This window comes from Sorex araneus, chromosome X (genome assembly GCF_027595985.1).
Source record: "Sorex araneus isolate mSorAra2 chromosome X, mSorAra2.pri, whole genome shotgun sequence".
In the NCBI taxonomy this organism is placed as follows: Eukaryota; Metazoa; Chordata; class Mammalia; order Eulipotyphla; family Soricidae; genus Sorex; species Sorex araneus.
In genome coordinates, this window is record NC_073313.1 from 132,762,125 (window position 1) to 132,777,194 (window position 15,070).

Sequence of the window (15,070 nt, forward strand, 5' to 3'; positions counted from 1 at the left end):
TGTCTCTAGGAGATTTTCTGTTGCACCTTTTCGATTTTCTAAGTATAATACTGTATTATCTGTGAATAGTGATAGCTTGACACCTTCCTTTCCTATATGAATGCATTTGATATATTTTACTTGACTAAGTTCTATGGCAATTACTTCCAGTACTATATTGAATAGAAGTGGTGAGAGTGAACAAAGTTGTCATGTCCCCAATCTCAGAGGGATGACATTTATTTCTTCTCAATTGATTATAATGTTGGCTGTGGGCTTGTGGTAGATGGCTTTGACTATGCTAAGGAAAGGTTCTTCAACTCCCATTTTGTTGATAGTTTTTATCATGACGTTCTGTATCTTGTCAAACGCTTTCTCTGCATCTATTGACAGGATATTGCTTATTATTTTTACTATTATTGATATGGTGTGTTATTTTGATTGACTTGTGAATGTTAAACCATGCTTGCAGATCTTTGCATCTGTGTTCATGAGGGATTATCAGCATGTAATTCTCTTTTTTGTGGTGTCTATCTTTATTTTTGTTATCAGGGTGATACTTGCTTCATAGAATATATTGGAAGTTTTTCTGTTACTTCGATTTCCTCAGAAAAAAATTTGGGGGGCCTTGTTAGCTATTTTATTTTTTAAAATAATGTATACTTTATTTTTATTAACAATCATTGCTTTATAATTAGATGATTTTTTATTGAATCACCATGTGGAAAGTTACAAAGCTTTCAGGCTCAAGTCTCAGTTACACAATGCTCAAACACCCATCCCTTCACCAGTGCACATATTCCATCACCAAGAACCAAAGTAAACCTCCCCCCCACCCCTCACCCTCCCAGACCCCCACCCCGCCTGTGTAGCTGATAAATTTCACTTTACTTTCTCTTTACTTCGATTACATTCAATGTTTCAACAAAAAACTCACTATTATTGTTTGGACCCCCCCCCCAAAGTCGGACCTGCTGGAAAGGAAGCATTTGATAATTTGTTTTTCATTGCTGAGAATGAAGAATATGAGGCCGTGTGGCCACAATAGCGGCTGCGAATTTTTGGATTTCTGTATTTTAGTATTTTAGTATCTGAGTCCAGAGATATTTCTGCCAGAAGTTGCATCATTGCCAGCTCGTAACTCTCTGCTACATTATATTCCACATATGAGTACAATCTTTCTATGTCTGTCTCTATCTTTCTGACTCATTTCACTCAACATGATACTTTCCATGTTGATCTACTTACACCCAAATTTCATGACTTCATGCTTTCTAACAGCTTCATAGTATTCCATTGTGTAGATGTACCAAGTTTTCTTTAACCAGTCATCTGTTTTTGGACACTCCGGTTTTTTCCAGATTGTGACTATTGTAAACAGTGCTGCAATGAACATAGAAATAAAATGTCATTTCTACTATACCTTTTTGCCTCTCTAGGATATATTCCCAGGAGTGGTATTGCTGGATCAAATGGGAGCTCAATTTCTAATTCTTTAAGAATTGTCCATATTGTTTCCCAAAAGGGCTGAACCAGTCGGCATTCCCAGCAGCAGTGAAGAAGAGTCCCTTTCTCCCCCCTCAGAAACTTTTAAAAGTATTAGAGTTCAACTTCCTAAAGGTTTGGAAAAAATCACTAGTGAATCCATCTGGGCTAAAGCTTTTGTTTTTGATCACCATTTCAATTTTCTCAATAGTGATAGACCTGTTAAGGTATTCCAAATCTTCTTAGTTTATCTGAAGGATATAGGAATCCAGGGATTTTCCATTTCTTTGAGGTTCTCTTGTTTCATGGCATAAAGATTCTGAAATAAATCTTTGATGATTTTTTGAATGTCTATAATTTCTCTTGGGATGCCCCTTTTTCATTTATGATTCTGTTTATTGGGTTCTCTCTTTCTTTATGAGTCCCTTTAGAATTTATCGATTTTATTTTCTTAAAAAAGAAGCTCTTGGTTTTATTGATACTTCAGATTGTTTTTGAGCTTGCAGATTGCTAATTTTCTCCAAGTTTTATTATTCCCTTCATCTTGCCTTGTTTGGGCTTCTTTTATTGGTCATTTTGAAAGATCTTAAGCTGTGAGGTTAAACTATTTATGTGGCAATGTAGGATAATATTGGTTTGCTCTTCCTCCCTGGCTGCTGGGATCTTGTGTTTGTTGCTTTCCCTTCAACCTGTCAATTACCTTTGTCTCCTGATCAAATTCTGACTTGTAAATATTGTCTTTTTCTTCTCCTTAATTTCCTTTGCATGGTCAGCTATTTAAAAAAATGCTTTTTGTATGGATACAAGAAGACAGTTAAAAAGACAAGCCTGTGGCTTGGGAGAATCTTGGATAATGTCCCATGTACAATGGAGAAGAATGGGTATGCTGCTTATGTGGGATGAAATGTCTTGTATTTGTCTTCTAACCCCCTCTCTCCCATTTTTTTCCCTCAAATAAAGTATATCCTTGCTGAGTTTTAATATGGTTGATCTATTGAGAGGTGACAAAGCAGTTTTGAAATATCCACCTATTATTGTGCTGCTATCAATGTTTTTCTCTTTTTTTTTTGCTTTTTGGGTCACACCCAGCAATGCTCAGGGGTTACTCCTGGCTTTGCACTCAGGAATTACCCCTGGCAGTGCTTGGGGGACCATATGGGATGCCAGGGATCGAACCCGGGTCGGCCTCGTGCAAGGCAAACGCCCTACCATCTGTGCTATCGCTCTGGCCCCTATCAATGTTTTCCTTTAAGTCTATTAGCAGTATTTTTATTGAATCACCATGAAATACAGCTACAAAGCTTTCATTATTGAGTTTCAGTCATGCAATGATCGAATATCAATTCTTCAACCGGTGTGCATTTTCCACCACCAATGTCCCAAGTATCCCTCCCGCCACTCCACCACATTTCACCCCCTGTACTTATGGGGGGCACCTTTCTTCTCAATTTCTGTCTGCTTTGGGCTTCATGGTTTGCAATGCAAACAATTGGAGGTCATCATATTTGGTCCTTAGTCTACTTTCAGCACATATCTCATCTGCCAAGTGATCCCTCCAACCATCATTGACTTTATGGTTCCTTCTTCACCCCAACTGCCTTTTCCTCCCTCCTCATGAGGCAGCCTTCTAAACTGTGAACTGATACTCCTGGCCCTTGTCTCTACTGTCCTTGGGTATTAATTTCATATTGTGTCATTTTATATTTCACAAATGAGTACATTCATTCTATGTCTGTCCCTCTCTTTCTGGCTAATTTATCTTCACATCAAACTTCCCATGCCCATCCACTTATAAGCAAATTTTGTGACTTCATCTTTTCTAACAGCTGCATAGTAGTCCATGTGTAGATGTACCATAGTTCTTTAACCAGTCATCTGTGTGTTTTTCAGATTCTGGGTATTGTGAACAGTGCTGCAGTAAACAGACAAGTCCAGATGTTATTTCTACAGTGGTTTTTTTTTTTTTGCACCCCTGGGATATATTCCCAGAAGTGGTATTGCTAGGTCGTATGGCAGCTCAATTTCTAGTTTTTGATGGATGTGCATATTGTTTTCCAAAACTGCTGGACCAGTCCGCATGCCCACCAACAAAGAATGAAAGTCCCTCTCTCCTCGTATTCATGCCAGCACTGGTTGTTCTTGTTCTTTTTGATGTGTGCCAGTTTCTGTGGTGTAAGTTTATATCTCATTGTTGTTTTGATTTGCATCTCCCTGATGATTAGCAATGTAGAGCATTTTTCATGTCCTTTTAGCCAACTCTATTTTTGAGGAAGTTTCTGTTTATTTCTTCTCTCCATTTTTGATGAGGTTAGAGGGTTTTTTTAATAAAGTTCTACCAGTGTCTTGTATATCCTGGATATTAACCCCTTATCTGATGGGTATTGGTAATTTTTACCATTCCATGGGCTCTCTCTGCATTTTGTTCACTGTTTCTTTGAGGTGCAGGAAATTTTGAGTTTAATGTTTATCTTTGTTTATCTTTGTTTCCACATGCTTGGTCACTGGTGTTTCATCCTTAGAGGTGCTTTTAGCTTTGATATCATGGAGAGTTCTGCCTACATTTTGCTCCATGTACCTTATGGATTCAGGTCAGGTATTGGGATCATTAATACATTTTGATCTGACATTTTGTGCTGGGCGTTAAACAAAAGTCAAGCAGTTGTTTTATGTATTTTCTAGTCCCTCATTAGGTGCATATACATTTAGGAGTGTGAGTTCATCCTGATGTACAGATCTCCTGTTCATTAATAAATTGCCTTAACTGTTTCTTATACCCTCTTTCATCTGAAGTCTATGTGGTCTGATACTAGTATGGCCACCCCAGCTTTTCTGAGGGTGTTGTTTATTTGTAGAATTGTTTTCCAGCCTTTAACTTAAGTCTGTGTGTGCTCTGACTGTTCAGGTGTGTTTCTTAATGGCAGCTGAGTGTTGGGATCGATTTCCTGATTCATTCTACCACTTTGTGTCTCTTAATTGGTGCATTAAGCACATTGACATTCATAGAGATTATTGTTATGGGGTTTTGTCCCATCTTTCTGCTGGAGTTTGGTGTATTTGAAGTAGCCCATTTAGTTTTTCTCATAACCACTGGCTATGTAGTTCCTGAGTTTTTGTTTGTCAATGAATCTGTGTGTTGTTCATTCATATATGAATGAAAGTCTAGACAGGTATTCTTGGTGTGGCACTCATTTCATTGATTTTTTCACTATATGCCACCACTGTCTTCAGGTCCCGAATGTTTCATCAGATAAGACTGCTGTAAATCTTAAGGATGCTCCTTTGTAAGCAATTTCCTTCTCTGATCTTGCTGCTTTCAGTATTCTATCTCTATCTATGGTTTTTATCATTCTGATTAGGATGTGTCTTGGAGTATTATTATTGGGATTTCTTTTACCTGGTACCCTTTGAGCCTCTTTGGATTCTTGTGTATGCACTCAACTCTGGCAACTTTTCAGCAATGATGGGTTTGGTATTTTCTTCTTCATCAGTGTTTTCTTCCTGTCCCCGAGGACTCAATTATTCTTACATTGTTCTTGAATTCATCCAAATGTTCTCTTATGATATGTTGATTTAGTTTGACGCTCTTTTCTATTCTGCTGTTGTCTGGAGATTCCCTGCATTTTATCCTGGAGCTCACTGAGTCTGTCCTCAGCAGTTGGTACTCTACTGCTGACGACTTCCAGTGAGTTTTTCATTTCAGCTACTAGGTTTTTCAGATCTGTTATTTTTGTTTGTATATTTGTTTGCAATTTTCTCATTTCAGCTCTCATGTCCTCTTGTATTTTATCGGATATGGATTTGTTGTCTTTTTGACCTCCTCATGCATCCTTTACATCTTCATTATAAACTCCTTATCAGAGAGGTGTATAGCTCACTATTACTGACTTTTCATCTGGGCTAGTGTCTTCAGTCATTAAGCTTAGTTAGTTTTTGTGTTGTTTTACTATTGTGACCTTTGTAGCTTGGATTTTCACACACTGTTGCTTCTGTGTTTTGATGTAATGTTGGGGTAGGGTTTAATGTTTATTGGCCTAATGTGATTGGGGTGGTCAGGGTGTCCTAGTGAGAGTTACGTATAAAAAGGTAATTTGTGATTCTTATAAAATATGGTGAGGGATATTAAATGGCCACACCAGTAGCCCAAGAGTGGGAATCTACCCCTACCGTTCCTCTGCCAAGTAATTTGAGGTAATAATCCTTGCACCCTGTGGCCCTAGTTGTGCGCTGCTTCCAGGCTGGGGCCCTCCATTCCACACAGCTATTTTTTGGTCCTAGCCCAGCCTGTGCACTGTTACCACTCTACTTCTCTTACTTTAATGATAATTTCATGGAAAGCATATAATTTATAAATTTATTATTTAATGTTTAATTTGAATTCTTACTTTCAATGATTTTTGTCTTTTTATATGGCTAGATCAATCAACATTTACCAATAAACACAGTTAATTAAATGTGATTGCAATTTGCTTATTTACTGTAGATGAAATACATGCATTTTTCACTTTAGAGCCTTTAAAAATAAAGATGCTATGAGAATTCGTTAATGACTTTGTGTATTTTTTCTCCTTGGATAAGAAAGTAGTAGTACTTTTGATTTAATAATCATTTGCCAAAACTTTTTCTGAAGTGGCTGCACTGTTTTACACTACTATCAGCAATATCTGAAACTTCTAATTGCTTCAAATACTGACCAGTAATGGCTATTGTCAATATCTTTAATTTTAACTATCAGTTACCATTGACATTTCATTGTGGATTCAATTTACAGTTTTTGATGACTTGTCTGCACTGTAGCACTATCGTCCAGTTGTTCATCGATTTGCTCGACTGGGCACCACTAATTTCTCCATTGTGAGACTTGTTGTTACTGTTTTTTGGCATATAGAATACGCCACAAGTAGCTTGCCAGGCTCTGCCATGCAGGCAGAATAGTCTTGGTAGCTTGCTGGGTCTCTGAAAGGGACAAAAGAATCGAACCTGGGTCGGCTATGTGCAAGGCAAATGCCCTACCAGCTGTACTATAGCTCCAGTCCAGTCATGTTTTAGATGACAAATGATTTTAAATATTTTTCATGTATTTATTGTTTATTGATATGCTTTTGAATTCTTTGTCAAAATAGCTTGTCTCTTTTTAATTCTACATCTGGATCTATAATTGCAAGATTTGCTAACATTTCCTCAATCAGATATTTAACATAAATATGTTCTCTATTAAGTAGCTTGTGTTTCTCTGCGTTTTGTTGTTGTTGTTGGGGGTGCCACACCTGGATGTACTAGTGCTTACTCCTGACTCGGTTTTCAGGTATGTTTCCTGGCAATGTTCAGGGTAAAATATCAGGTTCCAGAGATGGAACCCGGGTCAGCTCAGTGCAAGGCAAGCTCTCTATACTCTCAGAAATTTCTTAAGCCCAAGAGCAAATATGTTTTTTAATCACTTTCCTTCTTTCTGATAGAAAACACGTGTGCAACATCACAGAGCTAGAGGACATGTACCATCCCAGTAACAACCCTGACTATAAAGGAAATTATTAATGCAAATGTACTTTTTGTTGTAGTGCATGTTGTAACAACCAATACAAACTAGATGTGCCTACTAAGGTGGAAAGGAAGGCTTAGGGTTGGGTGGTCCACTGGGGACATTGGTTTGGGAAAGGTCACTTCTAAAACGATTGATGTTGGGACATTGAGTTCCTGAAACAACAGCATTATGAAAAACTTTGAAAGTCATGTTGTCTCAATAAAGTTAAAAAAAATTCATGTTTTCACATGAGACTGACAGCCAAGGACAGTAGATACAAGGGCTAGGAGGATTGTCCCATAGCTGGAAGACTGCTTCATGAGTGGAGGAGAGAAGGCAGATGGAATAGAGAAGGGATCACTAAGAAAATGATGGCTGGAGGAATCAGTTGGGATGGGAGATGCATGCCGAAAGTAGATAATGGACCAAACATGATGACTTCTCGGTGTCTGTGTTGCAATCCATAATGCCAAAAGTTCAGAGAGAGTATGGGGAATATTGTCTGCCATGGAGGCAGGGGGAGGGTGGGAAAGGGGTATACCAGGAAAATTGCTGGTGGGGAATGTGCACTGCTGGAGGGATGGGTGTTTGTTCATTGTGTGATTGTAACCCAAATATGAAAGCTTGTAACTATTTCACAGTGATTCAATAAAATAAAAAAAACCTGTTTTAAAAATTAATTTTGAATTTTTTAAAATTTAATGCTTTGTATTTATCACAGCACAGAGGGTAGGGTGTTTGCCTTGCAGGCGGCCAACCCATGTTCGATTCCTTCATCCCTCTTGGAGAGCCCGGCAAGCTACCAAGAGTATCCCGCCCTCAAGGCAGAGCCTGGCAAGCTACCCGTGACATATTCAATATGCCAAAAACAGTAGCAAGTCTCACAATGGAGACGTTACTGGTGCTCGCTCGAGCAAATTGATGAACAAAGGGAAGACAGTACTGCTACAGTGCTTTGTGTTTTAAACAAAAGTTTTACTAACAATAGAATAGAAGTATTTTCTCTTCTCTCTAACTGGAAGTTTTATAATCCCTGGTTGCATTCTTATGACTGTGATCCATTTCTTGTTCATTTTTGTAGGATTATCTAGTGTATAAAAATTAAATATTTTCTCTTTTTAAAAAGATATAAGCTTAGAAGAGCTCAACTGCTGCATTTTGAAAATTATCCTTTGTCCCTAAAGTATCCTAAACCTCAGAATTTTTGCAAAAAAAGTGGGATTTTGTATTACTATTATTATTGTTGTTGTTGCTGTTATTTTGCTTAGTGTATCTAGGGGTTCAAAGCTGGTAGTCCTCAGAGCCAGCTGGCTAGAGAGATAGATCTGGTCTATGTTATTCATCTATATGCCAACCATTTTGTTAATAACACATTTTCTTGACTACTGTAACTTGAATAGGAAAAATATAGTGCATTTTCATGGTTGTTTATATAGCCTTCTAATCCTTAAAGCTATAATTGTCAAAGATTACTAGTATTTTGTTTTAATGATACATAGAGTCAGAAAGGTTAATTGGCTTACCCAAGTATACACAGTTATTGATAAAACGGGAACTAAATTATCCCCAAATCCTAGTCTCTTGTGCTTTTCCTATACAACTAAGCCAAAATAGTGAAGGGAGCCTGGGTCAAAAATCTGTTTCTTGAATATCTGCCAGTCTCTGTGGTGTGAGATGATATCTGATTGCTGTTTTGATTTGCATCTCCCCGATGACTATCAAGGTAGAGCATTTTTCATGTGCTATTTGACCATTTGTATTTCTTTTTTGAGGAAACTTCTGTTCATTTCTTCTCCCCATTTTTTGATGGGGTTGGAGGTTTTTTTATACAATTCTACTAGTGTCTTGTATATCCTGGAAATTAATCCCTTATCAAAAGGGTAGATATTGGGCAAATATTCTTTCCCATTCTGTGGGCTCTTTCTGTATTTTGGTCACTATTTCTTTTGAGGTGCAGAAGCTTCATAATTTGATGTAGACCCATTTGTTTATATTTGCTTCCACTTGCATGCTCAGTGCTATTTCATCCTTATAGATGCTTTTATCTTCATTGTCATGGAGAGTTCTGCCTACATTTTCCTCTATGTACCTTATAAATTCATGTCTTATATTGAGGTTGTAGTGAATATTACAATTTGAACAATTGTAATATTTGTTTATTGTTCCATACGAATTTCAGGAGTGTTTTGTCTATTTTTTTGAAAAATGTCATGGGTATCCTAATAGGGACTGCATTAAATTTCATAGTGCTTTGAGCATTGTTGCCATTTTGACAATGTTAATTCTCCCTATCCATGAGCAGGGGATGTGTCTCCATTTCCTAGTGTCCTCCTTTATTTTTATTTTTTTTTTGGTTTTTGGGTCACACCCGGCGATGCACAGGGGTTACGCCTGGCTCTTCACTCAGGAATTACCCCTGGCGGTGCTCAGGGGACCATATGGGACAGTGGGATTAGAACCCGGGTCGGCCGCGTGCAAGGAAAACGCCCTACCCGCTGTGCTATCGCTCCAGCCCCCCCTCCTTTATTTTTCGTAGTAGTGTTTTTTAATTTTCCTTTTATAGGTCCTTCACCTCTTTGGTTAAGCTTATTCCAAGGCACCTGATTTTCTGAGGTACTATTGTAAACGGGATTGCTTTTTAATGTCTCTTTCTTCTCTTTAATTATTTGTATATATGAAAGTCATGGACTTTTGGGTATTGATTTTGTAACCTGCCACTTTACTATATCGACCATTTTTTTCTAGGAGTTTAAAAGAACAAAAGCAACCAGTGCTGGTGTGGATGTGGGGGAAAAGGGTCGCTCTTTCCCTATTTGAAGCAATACCGACTGGTCCAGCTTTTCTGGAAAATAATACGTAAATAATAATTTCAAAAACTAGAAATTGAGCTTCCATATGACCCTGAAATGCCAATTCTGGGAATATATCCCGAGGATGCAAAAAAGCACAGTAGAAATGACATCTGTACCTATATATTCATTGCAGCACTGTTCACAATAGCCAAAATCTGGAAGCAACCTGAGGGCCCTAAAACAGATGACTGGTTAAAGAAACTTTGGTACATATATACATTGGAATACTATGCAGCTGTTAGGAGAGATGAAGTCATGGAATTTGTTTATAGATGGATAGACATGGAGAGTATCATGCTCAGTAATATGAGTCAGAAAGAGAGGGACAGACATACAAGGACTACACTCATTTGTGGAGTATAGAATAAAATCACATGAGGCTGACAGCCAAGGACAGTAGATACAAGGGCCAGGAGGATTGCCCCATAGCTGGAAGCCTGCTATGGGTGGAGGAGATAAGGTAGATGGAATAGAGAAGGGACCACTAAGAAAGTAAAGGCTGGAGGAATCAGTTGGGATGGGAGATGCATGCAGAAAGTAGATAATGAACCAAACATGATGACATCTCAGTGTCTGTGCTGCAAGCCATAATGTCCAAAAGCAGAGAGAGACTATTCGGAATATTGTCTGCCATGGAGGCAGGGGGAGGGTGGGAAGGAGGGGTTATACCGGGGATATTGGTGCTGGGGAATGTGCACTGTTGGAGGGATGGGTGTTTGTTCATTGTGTGATTGTAACCCAAACATGAAAGTTTGTAACTATCTCACAGTAATTCACTGTCACTGTCACTGTCATCCTGTTGCTCATTGATTTGCTTGAGCGGGCACCAGTAATGTCTCTCATTGAGAGACTCATTGTTACTGTTTTTGGCATATCCAATACACACGGGTAGCTTGCCAGGCTCTGCCATGCGGGCTCCATACTCTTGGTAGCTTGCCGGGCTCTCGAGAGGGGTCAGAGGAATCCAACATGGGTTGGCCGCGTGAAAGGCGAAAGCCCAACCGCTGCGCTATCGCTCCAGCCAGTATTCAATAAAATTAAAAAAGAAAAAAATCAGTTTTTAAATTTAATTTTTTTCTTAAAAGAAGACTACATATAGGTGGTGTTAGGACTCAGCAAACCTATTTTGATGTTTCAAATAAAACTAAGAAATAAGTTTTCTTAGTGAAAATTTCAGTCCCTGATTGATACAAAGAATAATCTCTCTAGTTATTGTCATTTGGTTCTGTGAATCAACATTCAATAAAATAAATCTCTGTCACTCTCTAAGGTAAATTTTCTATATTATTAATTTTGATCTAAATGTTAATTTAACTAATAAGAGTCAATATTTAAAGAACAGTATAATTTCCTTCTCTATATTATATTCGTTTATGCTAAAGTTATTTACAATTTTATATATATTAACGATCTAGACTGCATTTTATATTTTTGCATAAGATATTTACCATTCTAGGTTTATATAATTTAATTTCTTTTTTTCAATGTTTTCTCCGTCAGAACGAAGAAGTCAGATTTTTTGAAAATGAGCTAGAAATTCAGAAGCAAAAATACTTTAAACTCCAAACATTCGTTAGAAGCTTAATACTAGCTATGAAAGCTGACAATAAAGAACAACAGCAGGTATGTACCACAAAAGACTAGTAAACTTTATTGTATTATGTTGAAAACTGACACGTGTAACTTTTTGGTTCTTCCTGTTTTTTTATATTTAATAATGAGTTGTCACAAAGGAAGTATGCATTTTGTGACATTCATTAGCAGTTTTTAAAAAAGTATTTATCTTTGTATGCTTACTTAGTGGAAAATCAAAATTATTGATCAATATAGTCATTACTTCTAAGAAAAGTTCAAGTAAGGAAAAATATGTGAACCAGTTTTATAGAAAGTCCTTAATATGTGAGAACTGGAAAGGAACACATTGGAAGGGGGGCTTTTTGTGAAAGAAAGAGATAAGATATTTACCTCTTTCCTAGGATATAGTTACCTTCCAGCCCCCATTAGAGTTCACAGATATTTAACTACCTTTTTTCATATTATGTTGTTACTCAATACTACAAAATATCAAACACATTTATTAAACCTTTTGTGACTACAGTGCATCATTTCTATTAACCAGTATAACAAATATATTGTCATTGTACACCAAACAGGTAATATAATGTCTATTGTTTGTCATTGTGGATTTTATTACAATTTATTGCTAAATAACATTCTCGGTTTTGTATTTTTTTTATTTTTTATTTTATTTTTTTAAATTTTATTTTATTGAATCACCATGTGGAAAATTACAATGCTTTCAGGCTTAAGTCTTAGTCATAAAATGCTGAAACAACCATCCCTTCACCAGTGCCCATATGCCACCACCGAAGACAAAAAAAAAAAAAACACTACACCTCCCATCCCGCCCCCCCGCCCCCCCGCCTTGTAACTGATAAATTTAATTTCACTTTACTTTCTATTTACTTTGGTTACATTCAATATTTCAACACAAACCTCACCATTATTATTAGGAGCACCCCACTAGAGTCAGACCTGCTGTGAAGAGAAATGAGGTCACGCGGCCGCAGTAGCGGCCGCGCGATTTTGTATTTCTGTACAGGGAGATTTCTTTCGGATCATTGCAAGCTGGTAAACCCCATCTGTGGTCGTCATAATATGGAGGTCCCCACGCCCTTCATCCCTGGGATGGGACAGGCGAGAGAGAGAAATACCTTTCCCCTCCCGGGCGGGCATGGGGTTGCGGCTTAGTTCTCTGGCTGGAGACAATCTGCAAGGAGCAGTCCATGTTGAATTGGTTCAGCTGGGTCTGGATTCACACTCGTGCAGCTGCGGAGGAGCCGCACGCGTGTGCGGCCCCCGGGGTCACATCTCGGCAGCAGTCTCGGTTTTGTGTTTTAATGTGAAATTTGTGCAACGACTCATTAAGTCTGCCAAGTGGAATTTTAGAATTGTCTTATTCAAATCCAAATTGCATCAAATTTGTCTCTTAGTTACATCATAAAGTGTTGATTCATTGAGACATAAAATTCAATATTAGTAGTCTGCCATGTAGGTAACTATTAGGAAGAAAGCAAAGACATTGTTATTCAGCCTTATGCCTCAAAAGTACAAAAATGTATCCCTTATATCTAAACAAAATGCCACATATTTGATCTATTCCAGATACCAAACACAAAATATTATTCTTAGCACCTAATGATATTGTCATTTTTTCAAAGCAAAAAAGTCCCTATTTCACGTAGTATTGAACCACAAAAGTTAAAATTAAATAATTTATACCTGAAGTTCAGACCAGTATATACATTATTTGTCCTTTGTCATGATTTTTTTCTTCCCAGCTGGACATATACCCAGGTATTCCATGACTGTAGTCTTTAGTTTCTTTCCCACTTTTAGTTATACATTGTTTCATTATGTGAGTTATGTTTATTAATGTCATATTGAAAATATTTTTGTTTCTTGAGTTTTTACAGATTTTTAAATAGTCTTGGATATGATTATAAGAAAAATAAACTTTTAAACAATAGTGTAAAAGACAATAATTTATAATCATATATAAAATGTGATAGATATGTACTTGGTCCACAGAGTTACAGAGTGCTTTTGAAATAAAAACTGCATTGCCAATGAATTAGCAGCTGTTTATATTTCTTGACATCTAGGAATAGCACACAGATTTTTATTTCCTAATTCTTATCTTAATCCTGACTCTGTTCTATCTTCAATACCACTTACAAATAAGTAAATTAACTATTGTGAACTTTGTTTTTCTCTCATTTTACTTTAATAAAGGATGGATTAATTAAGATGTTATTTATTGTTATATTATAAAAATTAAATATATTATAAAATATAAAATAAATATTAAATATATTATAAAATATAAAAATATATTATATTATAAAAATAACACTGAAAGGAAGGAAAAGTAATTATAAAAATTACGCTCAAAGTCAGAACTTACATAAGCAGCACTAAAATAGAACCACTTTTTTCATAGGTGATCAAGTATAATGGAACCCAAAATATTTTCTAAAAACATACCAAAAGCAGTCCACAAGTGTAATTTAGGAACTTTCTCCAATAATTGATCATTGCACAATTAAATATTTCATGGTTTATACAAAATCAATATTTATTCTACATAACAAAATAGTAAAATTGTGTCATCAGTTTCTATATTTTAAATACCTCATTCTTCTATTAATCTTTATTTGGATAAATTAAATAAGGTGATTAGTCTACAGAATATATTCCCCCAATAAAGCAGTCTATGCATTAAAAATGCATAATAATGTCTAATTGAAATATTAGATTATCCAAAAGTTATATTTGATCAATAAATTCAAAATAGAAATAATAACAATAGTATTGTTACAATTATACTGTCATTTGTTTTGGTCTCTCTTCACCTGATAATTCATTATGTGACCCTTGGTGGGTCAGTTATTTTATTGATTTTTAATTTTTCCACTTTGCAAATAGATACGAATAATTAACATTAAGGAAGCTGGCATTCTCATTGTACAGCCTAGAATAAGTGTTACAGACAGATTGAGGATATATTTTAGAGGTTTTTATTTTGTTTTGTTTTGTTTTGAGGGCACACCTAGTGGTGCTCTTGACTCTGCTCTGAAAAATCACCCCTGGCAGGATTCAGGGGACCATATGTGGTGCTAGGGACTAAACCGAGTTTGACTGTGTACAAGGCAAACACTCTACTTGCTGCACTATCTCTCCATGCTCTTGAATTGTTTTTAATTTTCTTGTGAAGTATGACACAAGTCTGAAGAGAAATAATTTTTTAAAAATCCTGTAGTAAAATGTTAATTACATTTCCTTTGGTACCAATTAAATAGGTATTTCTAGTAAATTAAATAATCCAAAGATTTACTTAGTGTACCAATGGTACAAATCAGTAGAATACTGAAAAAAAATCATAAATTACCTTCAAGCACTAGTAGTGTTTTGATCAGATATTAAAGTTTTTCTATTTAGTATTAAAATCATTTTAGTCATTAAATGCATGTAATGCTAAGATAAATACATAGATAATAGTTCTTTTCTGATTTGAAGATTTCTTCATTAGAATTTATAATGTCATAGAGTGTTATTTATTTCATTTTCCAAGACTAAGCATATGTTTAGTCTCTGTTAATTGGAGGACTTTTGCTTTTTTAATTTGTCTTCTTCAGATTGCGAATTGAACTAGATCTAGTGATATATTTATTAA

At 36.3% G+C, this 15,070-nt stretch overlaps 1 protein-coding gene across 1 annotated transcript in view; it reads left to right on the forward strand.

The window, feature by feature from the left end:
* HDX (highly divergent homeobox) overlaps window positions 1–15,070 on the forward strand; it is a 224,018-nt gene that overhangs the window by 203,423 nt on the left and 5,525 nt on the right. The window contains exon 9 of the mRNA XM_004611643.2: window positions 11,335–11,457. Within this exon, the coding sequence (XP_004611700.2) occupies window positions 11,335–11,457 (123 nt within the window). The remainder of the gene's footprint in view (window positions 1–11,334; window positions 11,458–15,070) is intronic.